Source organism: Sinocyclocheilus grahami, unplaced genomic scaffold (genome assembly GCF_001515645.1).
Source record: "Sinocyclocheilus grahami isolate Dianchi unplaced genomic scaffold, SAMN03320097.WGS_v1.1 scaffold1037.1, whole genome shotgun sequence".
In the NCBI taxonomy this organism is placed as follows: Eukaryota; Metazoa; Chordata; class Actinopteri; order Cypriniformes; family Cyprinidae; genus Sinocyclocheilus; species Sinocyclocheilus grahami.
The window spans coordinates 166,338-188,654 of NW_015506216.1; the positions used below are offsets into that span (position 1 = coordinate 166,338).

Here is a 22,317-nt window from a genome sequence, read left to right on the forward strand (position 1 = left end):
TAGAAATTCCAAAAATTCAGCCAGTGTTTTGGTTGTAAAATTTGTTTCGCATGTCAGGTTTGATGTCTCTTTCACCATAAATTTTTGTGTGCCACGACGATCAGAAGTAAAACATAAAACACACATCTGTGGATTAGACCTCTTAAATCTTGCTCATTACGACTGGTTGTCATTAGAAAACACACATTTTGATGCAACGGGAGCAGACTTGTTAATTTCCGCAGATGTCATTGTAATCTTGGTTATTTATACGATTGTGGAGCCCTACTGCAGTGTTTGATATTATTGTCATGCACTGTAGTCTGTAGGTGCAGGACATGATATTCACATTGATATGCAGTTGAATTGAGCTTCTTTCCCATCGGAGCTCAAAGCTTTGCTCTTTTTTTCCATTTTAAATGCATGATGGATTCCACTGAACTCCCTCTCCTCGCTTTTTCTCTCTTTCTACCATTCCAGCTTCCTCGTCCCCCCTTTTTCTAAGGTGAAAAAAAAGAAATATTTCAATAATTCCAGGCGAGCGTTCTCCCACTCGTGGCTGGCTGAGCAGAGTTTGTTCAGTTCCATCTAAATGTAAATCGCAGGTTGTTCTGTGCTTTCCAGTGAAGCAAAAACCTATAAGCCATCGTCCAGCCATCCTAACTCCAGAGCATTCATTTCACTTCACCACGTTTCCTCAGTATTCATCATGTTCAGGGGAGATGATCGATTTTGGTTCATGAGAGATGCACTTGTTCACTCTATGTGACGTGGGCACTTTTATGAAAGAGGTGGAAATGATTAGCTTTTGTTTTAAGTACAAAGAGGAGAAGGAGAAAGGGAGGAGTGGAGATAAAGAAGTATGGGGTTGATGGATAGGGAGTGGGAGGGAGGTGAAAGCAGAGACTGAGGAGGTGGAGGTGGTGTTGTATGGGTGGAATATTCAAGCTCTAACTAGAAAACTGTTTTCTGAGGCAGTGATGGATGTGATTATGGATTCAGTGAGATGGTACTTGATGATGGTTTGCACACACGGATATACAGTACATACAGATTCATATCTCAAGCATGGCTGTATAAAACAAATGCTGATGAAATTATATCGTTTCATTTCAGGATGTGCTGAATGTGTTGTGTGGCTATCTGCATGCATTTGCACTTGCAAGGTGGTTTGTAGTGTTATTTTAGTATTATTTATATACTATTGTAGTGTTTATTAAGGTGATTGAAGATTATTGAATTAGCTCTTATTTTTATATTTTTAGTTTTCATTTTAATTTAAGTTTTAGTAATTTTGTCATTTTTTTGTCATTATTATTTTTTTTTTACGATATATGCCTTTTATTTTTATTTTCGTTTTAATAATTTTAGTACTTCAGCTTAAACTTATTTCAGTAAATTGTCTTAGCAACAATTCTCATTTTCATTTTTATGTTTCAATTTTATATTTAATATTTATATGTAATTTTATTTCAGCTAAACAATTTTTCATAGTTTTTAGTTTAAGTAAACAATAACAACTCTAGTATGTACAGGGTTCATTGCAATGCTCACTAAATGTAAGTAAAAAATGTAAGTGAGTAACTTATATTTAACATACGCAGGCCGCCTGTTGAGTACCCTGGTGTTAGACAATAATTTTCACAGTTCCACTTAAAGGGTTCATTTATAATTTTTTTATTACTATGTTCCAAACCCATATGACTTTAAAAAATACTCTTTTTATTTTTTGGTGAACTGTTCCTTTAAACCCGGGGTACTCAACAGGCAGCCCATCTGCATTAATTTTGTGTCCCGCGTCATGCTGAAGATTAATGTATTTTTATTATAATTTGCACTCAAAAGTAGTGCAGATATTAGGCAGTGTTTGCATCATTTAAATGCAGTTGATACTCCTAACACTTTGCATTAAATGGCAGATGGTCCTCTTAGTAGAATGAAAAACAACCTTCTATTCAAATTGTGAATAGGTAAAAGCAAGCAAAAAGCGCTCTCTTTACAATGAATGGAGCTTTCATCACGTCAGTGAGTTATAAATATACTTTATTACTATGAAAATACAAGAGATGGCTTGAAGAACACAGATAAACTATATATTGTCCCGTCGTGTGTTTACTGTCTTCATGTTTGATCAGTTAAAGCATTTCTATCTTCTTTTTATTCAGCTACAGCAATATCTGGATGCCTTTGTCCATATTAGGGATTTCCTAGAACATCAGGAGTTCTATTACTACTGTGATGCATATGTGGGGTTTCTGCACGAGTATGAATGAAACAGACATTACATATGTTTAGCGCTCAGAAATGCGCACTCTTTTTCCTATTTTGAGCATAAAAATAATACTTCTCTCTAAAGAAATTTGTGAACTATATTTGCTCAAAAATGTTTTGAGTTTGAACATTCTGAGTTTGTTTTACTACTGAATGTATGAATGTATTTTATTTTGCAATAATATAACAAAACAATAAATAATCCACTTTTTTGTTTTAGATTTTTAAATTTTTTATTTCATGTTCAGTATTATTTTAAATAGGCCATGGACAAGCAAGACTGCATTTCTAAATTAGTAAAACTGAAAAATATGGTGCAAATTGTAATTTGTGGCCCTTCGCATGTTATGTGGTTTAAATGTGGCCCCCTTGACCTCTGAACTTGAATACCCCTGGTCTAACCTTTGCATTATTGAAATAAAAATGTATAAACCGTCAACTTTAATAGTCTTCTAAGGATTTTTTCACCAGAAATTTGTGGAAATTTATGTGGTGTGTGGAATTTCCATAATGACTAATGCGATCTACCAAGAACAGCGCAAATTAGCCCAAGTAGCGCACAAATACCAGTAAATTGAGTACCACAAACCTTAGTAAATCACGTTGTGTGATTAATTTAAATACTCACATGCATTTTAAGTCTAAAAGGGACACTCCTACAAATGCATATGCAATAAGATGAGCCACAAAAAACAATTGTCCCCATGCCTTTTCATCACTAATTTTTTCACTGCTCGTCTTTGGTAAATCCTGACAGTAGTTTTTTTTAATGACAGAAGAGGGTTGAAGGTGGCACAAGCTTTTAGTAAATCTGACCCTACAGTACATCGAGTTTCTGTAAAGCTGCCTTGAAATCATGTGTAATGTGAAAAGCGCTAAATTTTTACTTGCCATTGTCAGGTGTGGCAAGAAACAAATTTTGGACTGTGGGTATGTCCGTGTGTGATCATACCAAGTGTCTCTATGGGGATATAGCACTGCAGCAGAATACATTAGGCTGTTATTACTGTGGCCATCCAAGACACCCCTCTAATTAAAACGTACTCAATTTACTAGCCAGCTGAGAGAAGATATAAACAAGGCAGATGAGAGGATGAATGTGACGAATGAAGACTCGTTAACAGGGCCACAAGAGATGTCATTTGAAGAGGATTACGGGAAAAAGAGAGACACGAGAGAAAGAAGAATTAAGAATGTCCTGTGTGATGTTTATGTATGAGGTGGTAATGATTTAGAGTTTCATCGAAAGTGTAGCAGGAAACAGGTTGTGTGTGTGAGTGTGTGGCTGTTTTAGCTTCTTAAAGGCTTGTTTGCTCAGGAGTAGTAACCTATATAAGAGTCTCTGCATTCTGTTAGAGGCCCAGAGGGACACTAGCTCTGTCTCTGCCTGGGATTCCCTCCTTTAAAAAAAGTGTATGTAGGACCTTTTGTCAGAAGTTTCATCAGAAGCTTGTTTCCTCTCTTCATTGTGTCCCCTGAGTCCTCAAGCTCTGAGGAGCTGGGAAGGATTCACTACTGTCAGGTTATCAAAGTGTGTCTTTAAGTGGAGGGTAAGGGTTTGGTTTGGAACCCAGTTTATTATGTAGCTCTTTGCGGCTGTGGCATTAAAGATTTCCTGTCAGAAAATGTGCTATGTTATTGGAAATCTGAAAAATGTGATATTTTATTACAAATATGTTTTCAGGTTGTGTGTGCCAGAAGTAAGCTCAAAAGACTTTACATTTTCTTTTGAGTTTTTCCCCCCCTCAAATTAGATTTTTTTGAGAAGTCTGAAGGTCAGTGACCAATCAGGAATTGTGTGGCATGTGCTTATTTATTTATCATGGTTTTCACAAAAATATCAAGCAGCACAACTGTTTTCAACATTGATAATAAGAAATGCTTCTTGAGTGCCAAATCAGCATATTCAGATGATTCCTGAAGGATCATGCGATACTGTAGACTGGAGTAATGTCTACTGAAAATTCAGCTTTGCCACAGGGATAATTGCATTTTAAGTCATTGTAGATTGTAATAATATTTCAAAGTGTTATTGTTTTTATTGTATTTTTTGTAAAATATAGGAGCATCTTTAAAAAAAAAAAACGTATCAATAGCAAATTTTTGATTGTTAGTAGGGGTTAACGATATGTGTTTTTCAGGGCCAATACCGATTATTATAGATCAAGTAGACCGATAACAGGTATTTTAAACCGATGTACTGTATGTCTGATGTAAAAGTGAAAATTATTGTAAAAATTAAGATTAACAAGGGCTCTGACAAAAACTTTCTTTTAAATTCTTTGAAATAAATTAATCAGCAAATCGGTTTTGAAAATGACCGATACCAATAACCATAAAAATGCTTAATATCGGCGCAGATAATCGGTCAACCCCTAATCGTTAGTGTATATTAGTAGAACGGTTATCTGAAACCATACTTTTTCACCCATAATTTCTTTTGTAAATCAACATAAAATGCATCCATTTATCAAAATGTACAATTTATTTAAGGATGAAGGCTTTACATTTTCCATTTTTATAAAGTATATTTTAACCCTCTTTTTAGTCTTTTCTTTGCATGTAGGAGCTTATGAAAATTTTAATGCAAATTTTCCCCAACTCGAAGTTCCTGAACTTCAGTTTTTAGGTCATACCACAGATGTTAAAATGGATTTAAGCCTGTGTTTTCATAGTTTTTGCTGTGTGCTTTGGACCATTGTCCTGCTGGAAAATTAGTATCTGCCATAAACTTTGGCTGAAACATGTGTTCCTCAATAATGTTATCTACTTAGCTCTATTCATGTTGTTCTTGATGCCAAACTTGTCAGTTCCCCCTGCTGAAAGCAACACTAGAGTATGATGTTGCCACCACCACCATGCTTGCTGGCTGGTCATGGTGTTAGCTGTATGTACTGTAGAGCTTTATTTGGTTTGTGCCAAACAGACCTCAAATGAAACCTTATTACTTATGATGAGATTGTTAATGACTGGACTGTTTTGTTCATTTCAGACAAATAATTCTGCAACCTGTCAGTGTTGTGGCTAGAGTCTAAGTCACCTCTCTTACAAATACCTTTCCTGTCTGAAAGTTTTAAAGTTTTTAGCTAATCTTAAAGCTAATCTTCTTCATTATGAATCAACATCTTGAAGTTGGCAAGCAGCTCCTTGGTCTTTATGACACCATGACTGATGGGATTTCATTTTTTAGAGAAGCAGTTGAACAGCAGTGGGTTTATGGTAAACACAAAGGTGCCCTGAAGTGAGCGGAAGTATATTCTATAACAGTTTATCCTGCTGAGATAAAAAATAAGTAAACAAAGTTTTAAAAAGTACATTTTGCAACAATTGAATGGTTATGCTGTAGTGAGTTTGGGGCATGAGTTTGTTTTGCCCAACCAATGACAGGTAGGGAAAGTGTTTGGGCAGTTTTTTGGTCAACCAGTCAATAAAATTAGTAATCATTGATAATGAAAATAATCCATAACAATTTCATTGCTGATTAATTGAGTCTGCACATTGTGTACAGTAAACTTTTATTCTACATGCAATACAAGTACAAAAAAAATTGTAAGCAACCAGGCTAACAGGGAAATTGCTTTGAGAAGATATTCCCTCCTCTAAATATATTGATTTCATAATGTGTAGTTTTTGGCGCTATTGGCTAATTCAGTTATTGTCTGTTCTTAATGCAGTTTTTAGCTGATATGGAGGCAAATCCATTGCTAAGGGACAGTGTGGAGTGTCAGCGGCTGGTAATGGAGGCCATGAAGTATCATTTGTTGCCAGAGAGAAGGCCGCTTCTCCAGAGCCCGAGGACACGTCCACGCAAGGCCACTGTTGGGGCACTTTTCGCCGTGGGTGGCATGGATGCCACAAAAGGTATTCCTTTCATATCCTTTTTTGTTGTTTCTAAAGTTCTATATTCCTAATCTAAAAGTATGTGGGTTGATAACAAGGTAGCCCCCCATTTCTCCCTTGTTCATTCTCTTTGTCTTTATCCATTAGTGCAATGGAATGCCCGAGACATAACCATTTTCACTGGATAACCTTGAGTCTTTTGAATTAATGGTGCTTTAAACATTAAACATTTTACACGCGAGTAGGTCAAAAATGAGACAAAAGTTTGTATTTAAATGAGGGTTGTGTCCTCAGTATGGTGAAAGGTCTGATCTGTTAAGTACTTGCAGATGTGCTCTTTCAATAGGAAGGCCTGAATTATGCATTACTGTATGCTCAATGAGGCTGAAGGTGAATGGTATTAACTGAATTCAGAGCTGTGTTGTGTTAATGGTGAATCATATAGGTGATTCATATGATTCATAGTTTGTATTGACTGGTGTATAGAGAGCCATAGTGACAGCCCAATTTGTTCCATTCCTGTTCTTCATTGGGACTTCATAATAGGCCTATTTCTCAAAGAGTTCCAAAGCATGAACCAAACCACCAAGCTCTGAGATGAATCGCAGCATTACAGACTTGAATTAGAAGTAAAAAGTATTTAAAAATCAGAGAGAAAGGGTGACCTCTGGTGGTGAATAAACGGAAGCCCATGGACTGAATTCGTGACAGAAAGACTATATGAAGTCCATTGGAACTTTGCAAACCATGAAACGGTTTGAAACCATGAAAAGTAATTTAATTGAAAAAAAAAAAAAAAAAAATCAAATAGCTATATCCAAAAAATGGTGTTTAAAATTGTAGGGAGACTGATTTTTATTCTATAATTTCTAATGCGGCATTTGTGTGATTTCACTGCTAGCCTTTTTGTTGTGGTTCTCATTTCTATGGTATTGACAACTTGATGCATTCTTTATGGGGAAAGTGAATTGGATTTTTACTTCTGCCACTGAACGTTGCACTGATCTGTAAAGGAGCAGAACCAGATTTACAAGATTTATTTGAAGAAGTTCTGTATCTTCCCTACTGATCTCTACTATAGCTTCCTTAATCTTACTCATTCTTACTAATCTTGCTCAGCAATTACAGTCAATTTTTTAGAAGGCAAAACTAGCTGAATTGCTAGAAAAGAAGCATGGAGACTTCTGCTTCCACAGTTCGGCCCATAGGGCTTTATACTTCCTGTTGTTTGTTTCTTATCTTAACCTATTAACACATAGATGATATTTCTCTTAAAAACAGGGTTGACTTTTTAATGTGTCTCTCTTTTGTGCTTCATCTGTACCCAGAATGCCTAAACAGCCTTGAAATTAGAAAAATATATCTTTATATTAAGACTTGTTAAACTTTTTAGTGAATGTGTTTTGTTTATAAATATATTTTAATCTTTGCATTTAAACTGATTGTAATTGTTTTTAAAGGGGCCACTAGTATTGAGCAGTACTGTTTACGGAGGGACACATGGCGGCAGGTGGCTGTCATGAGTGGAAGAAGGCTGCAGTTCGGTGTAGCGGTTCTTGATAACCGCCTGTATGTGGTTGGGGGACGAGATGGCCTCAAAACTCTCAACACAGTGGAGTGTTACAACCCCCGTAGCAAGAGCTGGAGCGTCATGCCCCCCATGTCCACGCACAGACACGGCCTGGGTGAGGAATGACATTATAACTTTGAATAATTTTCATTTAGTATTCTAATTGAACTTTTCATAATAATTATCATGAATTGCTTCACACAATATTTAGAGCTCTATGAAATTTTTTTTCTCTTTTTTTTCCAAATTTTGTGTTTTCTGTTTTAATTTTCTTGGATTCTGTGTTTTATGATTTTATACAAATTTGTTATCAAAAAACAATGTGTTAGATGAACATTGTGATTGTGTGATATTCCTTTAAAAACTAATGTTTTAATAGACGTTATTATTGTTATTATTTTGAGAATTACATTCTGCTGTACAATATTAATATATTTCTGTCATAATTTCTTCAAGTAAAACCAAACTCTTATTTTGACAAGTTGTAGTGAAGACTTTTGGTTTGTGTGTATTTGATAAAACTTTTATTCATTCACACAAAATGCACAGAACATGCTTTTTGTGGTTTTATTTTAATAGACGCTCTATTTATTGATTTAATGGCATTCCATGTTACACTGTATATTCTATGTTTATGACTGGATTCTGCGCTAAAAGTTTACACATCACAAAAAGCATAAAGCCCCACATGATTTTTTCAAGCATATTAGACTTGTAGAATTTTTAAAAGGCATATGAGGGCTTATGTGTGATCTCTGATCATTTGTGTGTATGTTTGTAGGCGTTGCAGTGTTAGAAGGCCCCATGTATGCAGTGGGAGGTCATGATGGTTGGAGTTATCTCAGCACGGTGGAGCGCTGGGACCCTCAAGCTCGCCAGTGGAGCTTTGTTGCATCCATGGCAACACCTCGAAGCACTGTGGGAGTTGCAGTGTTAAACAGCAAGTAAGCATTGACAGCATAAATCTGTGCTTCTAACTGAACAGACTCCATATCTGCCATTAAAATGCTGTTTGTCTGTTTAATCTATAATGTTCTGCTTTTTCTGTCTCTTTTTTTAAAGGCTGTATGCTGTGGGTGGTCGTGATGGAAGTTCATGTCTGAAATCAGTGGAGTGTTTCGATCCTCACACCAACAAATGGAGCAGCTGTGCTCCCATGTCTAAACGCAGAGGCGGAGTTGGTGTAGCGACGTGGAATGGTTTTCTGTATGCTATCGGTGGCCATGATGCCCCAGCTTCAAGCTTAGCATCTCGACTGTCAGACTGCGTCGAAAGGTAAGAGGACCAAAATCAAAAGGTCAGGAACAGGGTCAACATTTAAGGGCACAAGCCTTATTGTTGTCAATAAAAGAGGAGCTTTAAAAGGCTTCCTGTAGTTTTTTGCCAAAATAAAAGTTTGATGTTTTAAAAATTAATAAATTAAGACAGATATTATAGGCCATAAATAATAATATTGCAATTTTACACTTTTACAATAATTTTTCATTAAATTAGTCTTATTATATTATTTTTGGTTACACTTTATTTTAAGGTGTCCTTGTTACAGTGTAATTATATAAGTAATATTAATTAACTACATGTACTTACTATATGGTTAGTGTTAGGATTAGGGTTTGGCTTAGGGTTACTTGCATGTAATTATACATCATTTATTGTTATTATAATGGTAAGTACTTGTAATGTGTAGCAAGGACACCTTAAAATAAAGTATTTTTTTATTTATAGTAATAGTAGAATTTTTTTCTTTTTTTCCATTTCATTTTCCATTTTTAAAAATGCTTTCTTGTAGTATTAAAAATCAATAAGCCTATTTATTTGTCAGTTCTATTCTATGCACAATTAAATGTTTAGTCACAGACATGAGACCTATTTTTGGGTCACAACCCACCAGCTCAGAAATTCTGAGAAACCTCAAAATGTATGATATTTTTTCCCCCAAAGAAAGACAAGAATGTTCTCAGGTTGTGTAAATGGGAAATGCCAGTATATGTCATTAAATATAGTCATATTCTATGGTTAGGTCTGAAAGCCCAAGGAGAACATCAAGAAGACAATACAGAAATCCCAGAACAAATGTGTTTACATCAAAGTGCTACAGATGAGTTCCTAAAGAGAAACTGACTCAATGAGTGCTGTACAAACTTGTAGTGCAGGTTAGTGAAGGGTATGAGGTTTTTCCCCTAATTGTTTCACAGCCGAGAGTGAGTCAGAGGATGTACACTCTTTTCTGACATTCAGTGCCATATGTTCTCTGTAGATTTCTTCTTTTTTGTCTGTCATTTAGTGAGCATGTGTCATAAAACCACCCATTTTGGCATTTCTTCATTCTCACCACTGATCAAAAGACATGCAAATATACACACACACAAAAAAACAACAACACAAACTTTAAAGTTGCAGCTTTGCAGGAAGGTGGAGTAAATGTGGATTTATTTATATATATTATTTATTATATGTTGAACTTATGTTTTTTAAAAAGGCACTACAGAGCGTGACCTCGGGAATCTCACATGCTCATGACTGCCACTTAATACATGAAGTATGTTTTATTGTAGTGTTTCTATAGAGCAGAATGAGCCAGATTTCCATCAGGTTAGTATTTGACACATTGTAGTAATTGATCATGATGCTTAAGTTGCACTTCTGAAATGTGCCAGCATTTTATGTGTTTGAGTCAATTGATTTGGGCAGCAGCAACTTCATGATGAGTGAAGCTCATATGTGAAGTGCCAATTATTCCTTCGTTGCACCATCTGAGCACCACATGACACTGGAGCTTGTTTTAATGAAAGATTTTGAGATTCCATTTGAACAGAAGCATAGGTAAAATCCCACTTGTGTTTTATGCATGACATTGTGAAGAAAGACTTTTTATCTTAGTGAGTTTCTAAATAAATGAAGAGATAAAAGATTTTCTCTGAGAGAAGGAACACTGTGCTCCACAACATTTAGATTTTATGAGCTGCTTCATGTTGTAAGTACATTTAGCTAACGTCAGCCAACTGGGATCGTTTTTCTGGGTGGTTAGTAGGCCTCTGAGTGTGATTTCCACTTGGTCATGTTTTGAAATGTATTAGGATTTTAGTGTGACTGACTCATGCTCATCATCTTTTCTCATCTGTCTGTCTCTCTGTCTGTCTCTTGGATCTTTGTTTAAAAGAGCTATCTGTCTGCTGAACATTTCCTGCACCTAGACTGCTCTCAGTCTCTGCCAGTCAACATTTGCTTGGCAGGTCCTTCACTTCTGACAGAACAGAGGCACAGATGCACATTTCCTACCTGTATATTTTATGTGTGTTTCGCTGCACAGTTTTGCTCATTACAGATTTGGTAATGTTTTTGAAACCTTTTATGCTCACCAAGACTGTATTTATTTGATTAAAAATACAGTAAGAATGGAATTATTGTGAAATATTATTACATATTATTATTATTAAATATTATTTATTAATTTAAAATTATTTTCTATTTTTATACATTTTAATACATTACTGTAATGGCAAAGCTGCATTTTCAGCATCCATTACTCAAGTCCAACATACCTTGGACTGGAAAGAAGATACTTTTTTGAAATATAAATATTTTGTAATGTTAAGGTTTTTAATGTCACTTTTGATCAGTTTAATGCATCATTGCTGAAAAAAAAAAATCTTTAACCAAACTTTTGAATGGAAATTTTGTATGACCAATGTTTGTCAACCCACCCTATACTATATATTGTAGGGGTGTTTATTTAACTATGGGCATTGTGGACCTTTACAAAAAATATATATATTGTATTGTGTTTAATATAGAATTATGTGGTGGAAATAATATTGGTAGAAAGTACATTTGTAACATTTATAGAATAAAACAGCCAATTCATTTTTTTTTTTTTTTGCTGAAGCTGAATTTGCTGAATTTCAAAACTAGCATTTTATGTATCCAAAATACGAATAATTAAAGGGTTAGTTCACTAAAAAAATGAAAATTAGCCTGTGATTTACTCACCCTCGAGGCATCCTAGGTTTATATGACTTTCTTCTTTCAGACGAATCCAATTGGAGATATATTAAAAATTGTCCTGGCGATTCCAATTACCATGAAAATGGTACATCAATATCATGTTACAAAATGTTTTCGTTCATGAATTATACAAATTTAAGTTTGGATCGTGCACTTTCATGTCTGTTCAAAAATGTGAGTGACAGTTAAGGGGTTAATAATAGTGAGTAAGTTGTACTTGATATTAGAGCAGTAAAATGTACTTAAAATGTGTTAGTGCAATTTGTTACCAAAATTCTTTTAAGTAAATCTTACTAGTTATTTTTTTCAGTGTGGGTTTAGTCATACAATCCAATTTGAAGATGTCTGCACACCCATGAGTGATTTGTTAGGGTATTTAAATCTATTATTTATAAATAATAATGGATTTGTGTGCAATTTTTATATGTGATCCTGGACCACAAAACCAGTAGCATGGGTATATTTGTAGCAATAGCCAACAATAAACATTGTATGGGTCAAAATTATCAATTTTTCTTTTATACCAAAAATCATTAGTATATTAATAAGTTATTGTTCCATGAAGATATTTTGTAAATTTCCTATTGGAAAAACTTAATTTTTGATTAGTAATATGCATTGCTAAGGACTTAATTTGGACAACTTTAAAGGTGATTTTCTCAATGTTTAGATTTTTTTGCAGCCTCAGATTCCAGATTTTCAAATAGTTGTATCTCGGCCAAATTTGTCCTATCCTAACAAAACATACAGTAAATCAATGGAAAGCTTATTTATTAAGATGATGTATAAATCTCAATTTAAAAAAAATTTGTGGTCCAGGGTCACATATGGGTTTGTTGCCAGAAAAACCAACTTATTTGGCACTTGAGATTCAGAGAGGGCAGAATCGAGTGGAATATAAATGTAGTTCATATTTGTAAATCAACATGGCTGATTTTAATCTGTTTGACCTCTTCTTTCAGGTATGACCCAAAGACAGACATGTGGACAGCAGTTGCTCCCATGAGCCTCAGCAGAGATGCTGTAGGGGTGTGTCTTCTGGGGGACCGTCTTTATGCTGTCGGTGGTTATGATGGTCAGGTGTATCTAAACACCGTGGAAGCTTACGACCCCCAAACCAATGAGTGGACACAGGTAAACACATACAGTTCGTGTTTTGTCCATCTGTCTGACTTTCTTCCCTTTGTGTCGCATGTGCAAGTAATAGCTCCATTTTCTGTTACGGTGTGATTCTGCCTCGTTCCTCCTGGTGCTGTTTGTTCATTATGCAAATGCAGGGCCTCCCATCATTTTGACAGAAGCACAGCTCTTCTCTGCATCACAGCGTCTGTTATTACCTTGCTATAGCAACCGGCTGATTTCTCCTGGGCTTAATTTCTCGTTATGTTTTTAGGCGACGTTTCCTTCGCCCACATGCTGAGAGTTCATATTGTTTCGTTTGTAAGAAACAAGCCTCGGGATGCGTGTGGGTAACGATGTATGTTTGTGTACGTTAGCGGCAGAGAGAGCAATAAAGCAGAGTGTGTGTTGACAGAGAGAAATTGATTCATCATTGAGAACATCAATCCCATAAATGCACTGCCACAGATGCCATATGTGAAGCTGTATCCATTCTCTCTAATTGAGATTTGTGTTTTTGTTCTAGGTGGCGCCGTTGTGTTTAGGTCGAGCCGGGGCTTGTGTGGTTGCGGTGAAGCTTTGAAATGCCTCCTGCTGTCAATCATCTCCATGGTGACCGTCTTACAGTGTAAGCCTCCAGTGCTCTGGTTGTTGTGTCTCCAGACAGATCTGAGCATCTGCTGACCAGAGCAGAGAAACTCACTGACATACAGCTGAATACTCAACTGTGGTCTTCCTTTATGACTTCTAGTATGTATTTATCTATTAAAAGCAGTTTATTTTATAGCTGTGCACATCAAGAGCAAGACTTCCTCTTGTCCGTCTCTGATGAACAGGGTTTATTTAATTTAATGCCTATGTCCATCCATTCGCCTATCTATATATCCCTCCATGTTTCATGTTTCCTATACACAGTCACCACCATTATATATTTATATATATATATGAACTACTGTTCAAAAGCCTGGGGTCAGTAAGGTTTTATTAGAATATTTTTATTCAGCAAGGATGCATTAAATTGATCAAAAGAGACAGTAAAGACATTTATAATGTTACAAAATGTTTCAGATAAAATATACATTTTCTTTTCATTTCTTTTAAGAATAGAAAAAATGTATCATGGTTTCCACAAAATAATTTAAGCAGTACTTCAACTTTTCATTGATTATAAAAAATGTTTCCAAATGAGTATATGTGACCCTGGAGCACAAAACCAGTCATAAGTAGCACGAGTATATTTGTAGCAATAGCCAAAAATACATTGTATGGGTCAAAATTATCGATTTTTCTTTTATGCCAAAAATCATTAGGATATTAAGTAAAGATCATGTTTCATGAAGATATTTTGTACATTTCCTACCGTAAATATATCAGAACTTCATTTTGGTTTAGTAATATGCATTGCTAAGAATTTCATTTGGACAAGGTGATTTTTTTCAATATTTAGATTTTTTTGCACCCTCAGATTTCAGATTTTCAAATAATTGTATCTCGGCCAAATATTGTCCTATCCTAACAAACCATACATTAATGGAAAGCTTATTTATTCATCTTTCAGATTATGTATAAATCTCTTTATGACTGGTATTGTGGTCCATGGTCATGTATTAAAATGATTTCTGAAGGATCATGTGACACTGAAGACTGGAGTAATGACTGCTGAAAATTCGGCTTTGCCATCACAGGAATAAATTACATTTTAAAATATATGAAAATAGAAAACAGATATTTTAAATTGTAGGATTTTTTTCACAATATTACTTTTTTTTTTTTTTTTTTACTGTATTTGTGTTGAGCCCAAAAGACTTTTCAAAAACATTTAAAAATCTTGCTGACCCCAAAATTTTGAACAGTACTGTGTACTGTATCTATGTATATACATGCACTTATTTATTTACAACTAAATATTACACTTAGATAGCATTACTTTGGTAGCTTATCACCCGAATTTACAACTACAATATTTAATACATCACAGAGAAGAAACAGTGGAAATTATATATATATATATATATAAAAAATAAATATTCAGTCAGTTAAAACATAACTATAAAGTGCACAGCCAAATTTTCTCTGTAGAAATGGCCTGTTGTCTAAGAATAGCCGGAGTGCAGTAAAGTGTCTCTAGGGAGAACTAGAGAGCGGGAGAGAGAACTAGAAAACTAGTGTATGTGTGTGTATTTCCTTCCGTCTCTTTTAAAACCAAGCATTATTATTAATGCTTTAGCAGTGAAATCAAAAGTGATAGTGGTTCTTGATGAGATTTTCATCTTCATGCAGGTTTTTTTTTCTAGAGAACAGCAAGGTCAGAACAAATGGCCTGAAGTAGAAAAGAGAGATTTTGAGATTTGATCAAATGGTACTGATCACTGAGCAGCTTCTGCAACAGTCTAGCAAATTTGTCTATATTAGACAGGCAAATAGAATGGAGAGTATGGGGTGAAAAGATAAGAGAGGAACGTGGGTAGACGCTATGGATGGAAGGACCAAAATTGGGAAGAAAGACCAGATTGAAATCGGGCCGCATGCTGAGAGTGGAATTCACTTTGACATTACCAGGCCATTGTAAGCGCGCATGACTTTATATTTAATTTACCTGCCCAAACCCAGTCAGAGCATGTCAGCAATATTGCGTGGGAATATTGTAATTATACCTACAAGGGAGTAACACAATCCTTCATTATACTGTGCCCTTATTCCCCAACCCGCTTCAAGCTCAGAGAATGCACGTCATAACAAGGTCTAATGCATATTCAGGACTCATCAAGAATCATTCTTTCTATTTTTTGAATTTAGAAACGCATCCCAGTGCTCAGTGGAGGAAGTTAACCACACAAACTGAGATGTTGTTCCCCTGCTGAGCAAAGGAAAGCTTTAGCCAAAGATTAAAAGAAGATCATTGTAAATAATGGTTATTGTGGGGTTTTCCTCATGGCTTACACAATGTTTTATTTATAGTATTTCTATATTTGCACAGTGATTCATCTCCACAATAACAGCTGGATTCTGGGTCACTGTCCATTTAATGGAAATCAATTCTGCTGGGGAGCAGAACAAAGGCAAAAAGACCAGATTAACCATGATTTAGATTTACATCCCAAATTCCATCTCTCTTTCAATGAACCGCAGATACATGGAAAAATATACTATACACAAATATCAATTCATCAGCATGAGACATGAACATTCAGTTTGGAGAAATCGTTTAATGTGCAGTTTTGGAAATATTATTGTACAAAATTAATGATTTTTTATAACCTTCCCTCCCTCATGTGCACTGTCAATTTTTTGTAAAAGTAAAATATCTAAACATTCTTTAAAAAAAAAGCAAAATAGTTTAAGAAATTAAAGGAATAGTTCACCCAAAAATGAAAATTTGCTGAAGATTTACTCACACCCAGGCCATCAAAGATGTAGATGAGTTTGTTTCTTCATCAGAACAGATTTGGTTGAATTTAGCATTACACAAAAGTCATCTCATCGTTGACTTGTTTCAGACTGCATTTGAAATAAATTATAGTTCTGCCATTGGCAATTTGTTTTAAGCTTAACTCTAACCAAATTCAGTGAGGTTTCTGCAATGAACAATGAAAAACAATTTGCCAATGGGTTTTGAAAAATAATCTTATGGGTTTAGAAAAAAACCAAAACATATTCTCTATTTTTCTTCCCAAGTACATTTATCTTGTTCAATAGATGTTGTAAAACAAACAAACAAAAATATTGACTTAAGTTAATTATTTTTTGCAGTATACCCAGAGCGTTTTCTTTGATGGTGAGATCGAATTTTTCCCCCCCTTGTTAGGTGCAGATCAGTAGAGAATTTAAGCTTTAGAGTTTTAAACCAGCTCTTTGTATCTCTTCAGTGCACTTGTTCATTTTGCACAACTATGTCTGGTTTCCACTCAGGGTATCTGTTTCTGTTCAGGGTTTCTTTTCACCAGTCTCATTTTTTCATTCTTTTTTGAAATGTCATGTTTTGTGTGTGCGTTTGTGTTTTAGTGGCACACTCTTAAACCCCATACTGTGTACAAAGTGCAGCTTGAGAAGTTAGAGAAAACAGTTTTGGTATTTTGATCTGGTTTTCTAAATCCCAAGATCCATTTCAGTTTTTTAAATGAAGAGAGAGAATTGCACAGATTAGCATATGAAAAGAAACCGAAAGAAATGATGGAACAATTTAGATCAGAGCTATTAAAAGTAGAAAATATAGAGCAAGAGAGCACCACATACTGTTTACAATCGAATATTCACACTAGATTCTCTTCATTCAGTCGATATCAGAAACTGTAAAACCGTTATTGCTGCAGTGTCTTATTTTTTCATCATACTGTTGTTATTCATTTTATATTTCATCATTATGCTGCTCATCATTTTGTCATACTTGTGCAGCTATGAGATTTATGCGCTAAAAGTACACGAAAGATTTTCAGAGGATGGATTGTATTGGTTTGGTTTGTGAGGGACAAACAATAATATCTCTAAAAACCATGATGGTCAGTGTTATTTATATATTATTGCACATTTAAAGTGTCAAGTGTCATGGTCCTCTTATGTGTGTTCTGTTATTGACAGGTTTCCATATATTAATTATTATCTTGCACTATATTCATATTCAGCTAAAGCAGAGCCTGTCCTCACAGTAATTTTGAATATTTTCAAATTGGCTAATCAGTTTTGCTTCATTTGTTTTATATATTGGGCATGTACAGTATATCATAAGAAGATACTACAGTATCAAAGAAAAAATTATCACACATGAAAATGTACAATACAGCACATACTTACTCTTTACAGTATTAAATCAAATCTTATGAAAAAATGTAAACAGTTTGTAAAAATTATCCCATTGAATTCCATTGTAAAATAATTAATTTTATTTTAATTGTAATTACATCTGGCTACACACACACCCACAAACATACATTATTTATGATTGGAATATTTATATATTCATGAGGCTGAGTTACATCTAATTTTAAGACATTATCACCGAAGACACTACTGTTTTCTATATATATTTGTCATCTTTTTTATATTAATACTGGAAGCTGTGTCAGTGAAATAAGTGAGTGATCTCAGGAGGAGTCTCTCTTGTGCAATGTTATGCATATTGTTGCATATTGTTTTGTATATGTTGTAGTTTGATCATGGATGCATCTCTAACTTGTGCAGAGCTTGCTACCTTAATGATGATGGGAGGCATGCGATTTTTTTTATTGTAATATGAATTGCTGTCCATGCAATTGTTTTTCTTATGCAGTACATTTCACAGTGTATTGTTTGATTTCTGACTATTTTTGGTTATTAAACTGTAAAAGAATGCCTTTTGGCTTGTGTTAGTGCTTTAGTATTGTGCATGAACAAACCTTGTGAGCCAGCGGCAGATCTGCTGGGCAATGGCTCAACGGCCCAGTAGTTCTCACTGTGATTCAGGTGCAGAAGAACTAAATCAGAACTGACAGGAAGAGGTGGGCAGCCCCACTATTGGGTCTGACAAACGTCTGACCATGCTGTTCCAGAGGTTGTGCCCTCATGTATCACTCTGTGACCAGTAGAAGAAAGAAGTTAAGGATGAGATGAACTCTGGGTCAATGATGCAGCTTCATCAATGATTCATTCATCCCTCATTCCCCTCAGTGCAGTCATTTTATTTCAGGAAGACTTAAAGGGATAGTTCCCCCCAAAATTCTCTCCCTCATATCACTCCAAACTTCAGTGTTATTATTATAACTAAACCTAAAGATGTTGTTTTTAACTGAATCAAAGCTGAAATAATACACAAATATTAGTACGTTATTAAAAATTATATAAAATATAAAACTTGACATGTTGCCATTACTAAGTTACTGCATATACATGATGTAATATAGCCTAGAGGTCATACTAAAATATAATATACTAAAATACTTTTTTACTAGCAGAGGGGATCTTAAATTAATCTCCAGGCCTGAGACCTTTTGTCGTTTTTATTTTAATTTTTGGTCACTTTATTTTAAGGTTAAATTCTAGCTATTAACTACGAATTTTGCCTCAAACTACTAATTTGCTGCTTATTAATAGTTAGTAAGGTAGTTTTTTGTATTGGGTAGGATTAAGGATGTAGAATATGGTCATGCAGAATATGTGCTTTATAAGTACTAATAAACAGCCAATATGTCAATAATAGACATGCTAATAAGCACCTAGTTAATAGTGAGAACTGGTCCCTATACTTAAGTGTTACCTTTTTTGTTCATTTGAATATAAAGCAGGTGATGTAATTGGGTTATGTGTGTTTTATTAATATACACAGTACACGATCAAATGTATAGGCTACTTTTTAAATTTTACAGGGTGTTATACTTCCCCCTAGTGGTATATGAACAGGACATTAATTTTCATCCCTACAATATTTAAAGTTAAAATATATAGAGTGGTTAAGCAAAAGAAAATCCTGATGGGACCATAAGGGGTTTATTTGCAGTATGTTTTGAGATTCATAAATGGACCTCACAAGAGGAGCACAGAGACCTGAGTATTGTGCCTCTTTCATGAACCAAGAAGAATTATTTTCTGTAAATTGTTTATCGACCTATTTATATGTAAGTTGATGAAATCAGTCAATACTTTGTTATCTAATGCAATAACATTTACACATTGTCATATTCATTAAAGAAAGTGTTTATTATTTAGGAAAGACTGCATATGTATCAAAGTAATTTTATAGATGCTAAACTGAGCAAAAGACTAAATACGTTCACTCTTTTTGTTGTGCTGTTTTTAACATTTAAAGGAACAGTTCACCCAAAAATATAAAATTTGCTGAAAATTTACTCACCCTAAGGCCATGCGAGATGCAAATGATTCCATCAGAAGAGAATGGTAACCAATGGATCTTCTGCAGTGAATGGGTGCCGTCAGAGTTAATGTTCAAACGGCTGATAAAAACATCACAATAATCCACAAGTAACCCACACAACTCCAGTCCATCAATTAACATCTCGTGAAGCGAAATACTGATGTTTGTAATACATCCATCAGTAAAATTTTTGCTTATTACTAAAATATGAGATTTTATCTAGCACATTGCTTTCTACAGGGAAAAAGTTGCCTTATTTGAATCAGGAGAGAAATGTACACAGAGTACCATTTACAAACGGAAACATCTAAAACAGTTCTAATCAAATATGTTGCTGGATTTTGATGTGAGAGAACAAAGAGTGGATGGACTTTTTATTATGGATTATGGACTGGTATTTTGGCCAGAATTGAAAATCTTTATTGTCCACACATGTGGAAATTAATCTTCGGTCCCACAATAACATACCTCAAATACACTAAACTTCAGTCCAAAACACAAGACATACAGGGACTTCTTGCCCCATGGATTACAGACACATAGGACATAAAATTAATATATAGAAATAGGCTAATAACACACAAAAAAAACAACAAGTGGTGATTTAAAGTTAAACTGCCTTGATGGATTACAAACACACAGCTTTTTGCTTCACAATACATTCATTCATGGACTAGAGTAGTGTGAATTACTTATGTTTTTATCAGCTGTTTGAAATCTCTTTCTAACGGCACCCATTCACTGCTGAGGATCAATTGGTAAGTGATGTAATGCTGAATTTCTCCAAATTTGAAGAAACAAACTCCTCTACATCTTAGATGGCCTGAGGGTGAGTAAATCACAGCAGTGCTGCAAAAGGATGTAGTCCCAGACATTGTCATTCAGTCACCTTCACAATACATCTCTACAGTAAGTGTTCTTAAACAGTATACTAACCTCACATCACCCGCAGAAAGAAGAAAATGTCCCTGACTGTAGTATTTAGACTGCAGTGCTAGAGTTCACAAAGACAAATATTAATGTTGCGCATGGCTGACAGGACAATCTGTTGTTCACCTCCTGTCACAAAGTTCCCAGTGAAATGCTGTGGCTTATCCATGAATACTGTTAATGAAATACTGAGGAAGGTTCTCACCTCCTGTGTGCTACAAGTCTGAGGACTCTGAATTCACTGCGACTGATCAGTCTGGCTGTCTAACAGGCCATTAGGACAGCCATTATATTTTGTTGGCATAAAGGACAGCAGGAGAATAAAAACTATTTTAGTGCAATGTTCTAGAAATAGCCTGAAAGCAAATGAGCATTGTGTTTCAATGCTTTATAAAGATTTTTGTCTCTTTGACATCACTCTGTGTTTTTTGAGTGGCCCAATATGTCTGTTTGTTCCTACTAGTTCCATACAGCAAAAACAATATATTTTCAGACACATTTTTAAATTAATTGGAAATATACAAAAATGGCCAAAAAATATTTTACTAGTAAAGTAGTAAAGTTGTCCTCATTACATTTTGCTCTCCTCATTACATTCAATACATTTTGCGTTAATCCAGAATGTATTTTAAGATTTAAAATGAATTTTATTGCCATTTTCTAATTTGACATTTTCTCATATTTTTGGGGATTTTAAACTTTAAAGAAACGTATTTAAAAGTTTAAACATATACTGTATTTAAGTCATACTATACTGTTTACAATATTTATTCAGAATATTTTCTAAATATATTCTGGTCAGAAAAATATACTTAAAAAAAAATTGCTGTAAAGGATAACACAGAACTTACATACTTCAATTTAGAGACTGTCAAAATTAAAGGGGTGGTTGATTGCGATTTCACTTTTTTAACATTAGTTAGTGTGTAATGTTGCTGTTTGAGCATAAACAATATCTGCAAAGTTACGAAGCTGAAAGTTCAATGCAAATGCAATGTCTTTAAAATTCTGGCAGTTTAATGCCTACAAAAATGGCTGGTAGGGACTACAACAAGTTACTTTCTGGGTTCGTGACGTCACAAACTCAGATAAACCCCGCCCTCGGGAAAAGGCAGCAAAGGGGGCGAGGCCATGCTGCGCTGCTTTAGAGAAGAGGACGAGAAAACAAGATGTGCATAGCTATAAAGAACAGGTCTTTGGTTGGCAGCCTTGAGCTGTTTGCTGCTCCAAATTCTTGAGTCCCTCTCTCAAAGTTCATCTTCTATAAGACTGTGGTCAGTCCATCAATGGAGAATGATGGGAGCCCAGTTAAACCACTACAAAAAGCAGCAGTCTGGTCAAAGAAAACCTGGCTAGTGAGTTGGCTAAAGGCAGGCTGACTGAGGTCAGGATTGAGTAGTTGAAACCTCACATAATTCATTTCATTCTGCAGTGCAAATGGCTACAACTCTAATTACTGCACTGGACAATATATATTTTTTTACTACAAACTAAATTTCTGCTGTTGCACTGCTGCAGGATGTTCCTCTCTGAGAAGATGATTTTAACACTCCAACTCAATAAGAGAATCCAACTCTCTATTTCTCTCCTTTCTCATAAATCAACACTTTGCAACACAATAACGCTCAAAACCTAGTGACTGTTTGCTGACTGTTGCGTATTTGTGTATGGACTTGAAGACATAAAGCTTTATCTCCAAGGTGTTTTTGCTCAGAGAAAATGATTCATGCATAAACCTTCAATTGTAGAACAGTAATGTACA

General features: G+C 34.9%; 1 protein-coding gene across 1 annotated transcript in view; it reads left to right on the forward strand.

The window, feature by feature from the left end:
* LOC107565971 (kelch-like protein 5) overlaps positions 1 to 13,722 on the forward strand; it is a 46,618-nt gene extending 32,896 nt beyond the window's left edge. The window contains exons 6-11 of the mRNA XM_016251314.1: positions 5,925 to 6,111; positions 7,551 to 7,775; positions 8,442 to 8,604; positions 8,723 to 8,935; positions 12,628 to 12,799; positions 13,311 to 13,722. Coding sequence (XP_016106800.1) covers positions 5,925 to 6,111; positions 7,551 to 7,775; positions 8,442 to 8,604; positions 8,723 to 8,935; positions 12,628 to 12,799; positions 13,311 to 13,367 — 1,017 coding nt within the window. The 3' untranslated portion in view covers positions 13,368 to 13,722. The remainder of the gene's footprint in view (positions 1 to 5,924; positions 6,112 to 7,550; positions 7,776 to 8,441; positions 8,605 to 8,722; positions 8,936 to 12,627; positions 12,800 to 13,310) is intronic.
* Positions 13,723 to 22,317: the final 8,595 nt, after the last annotated feature.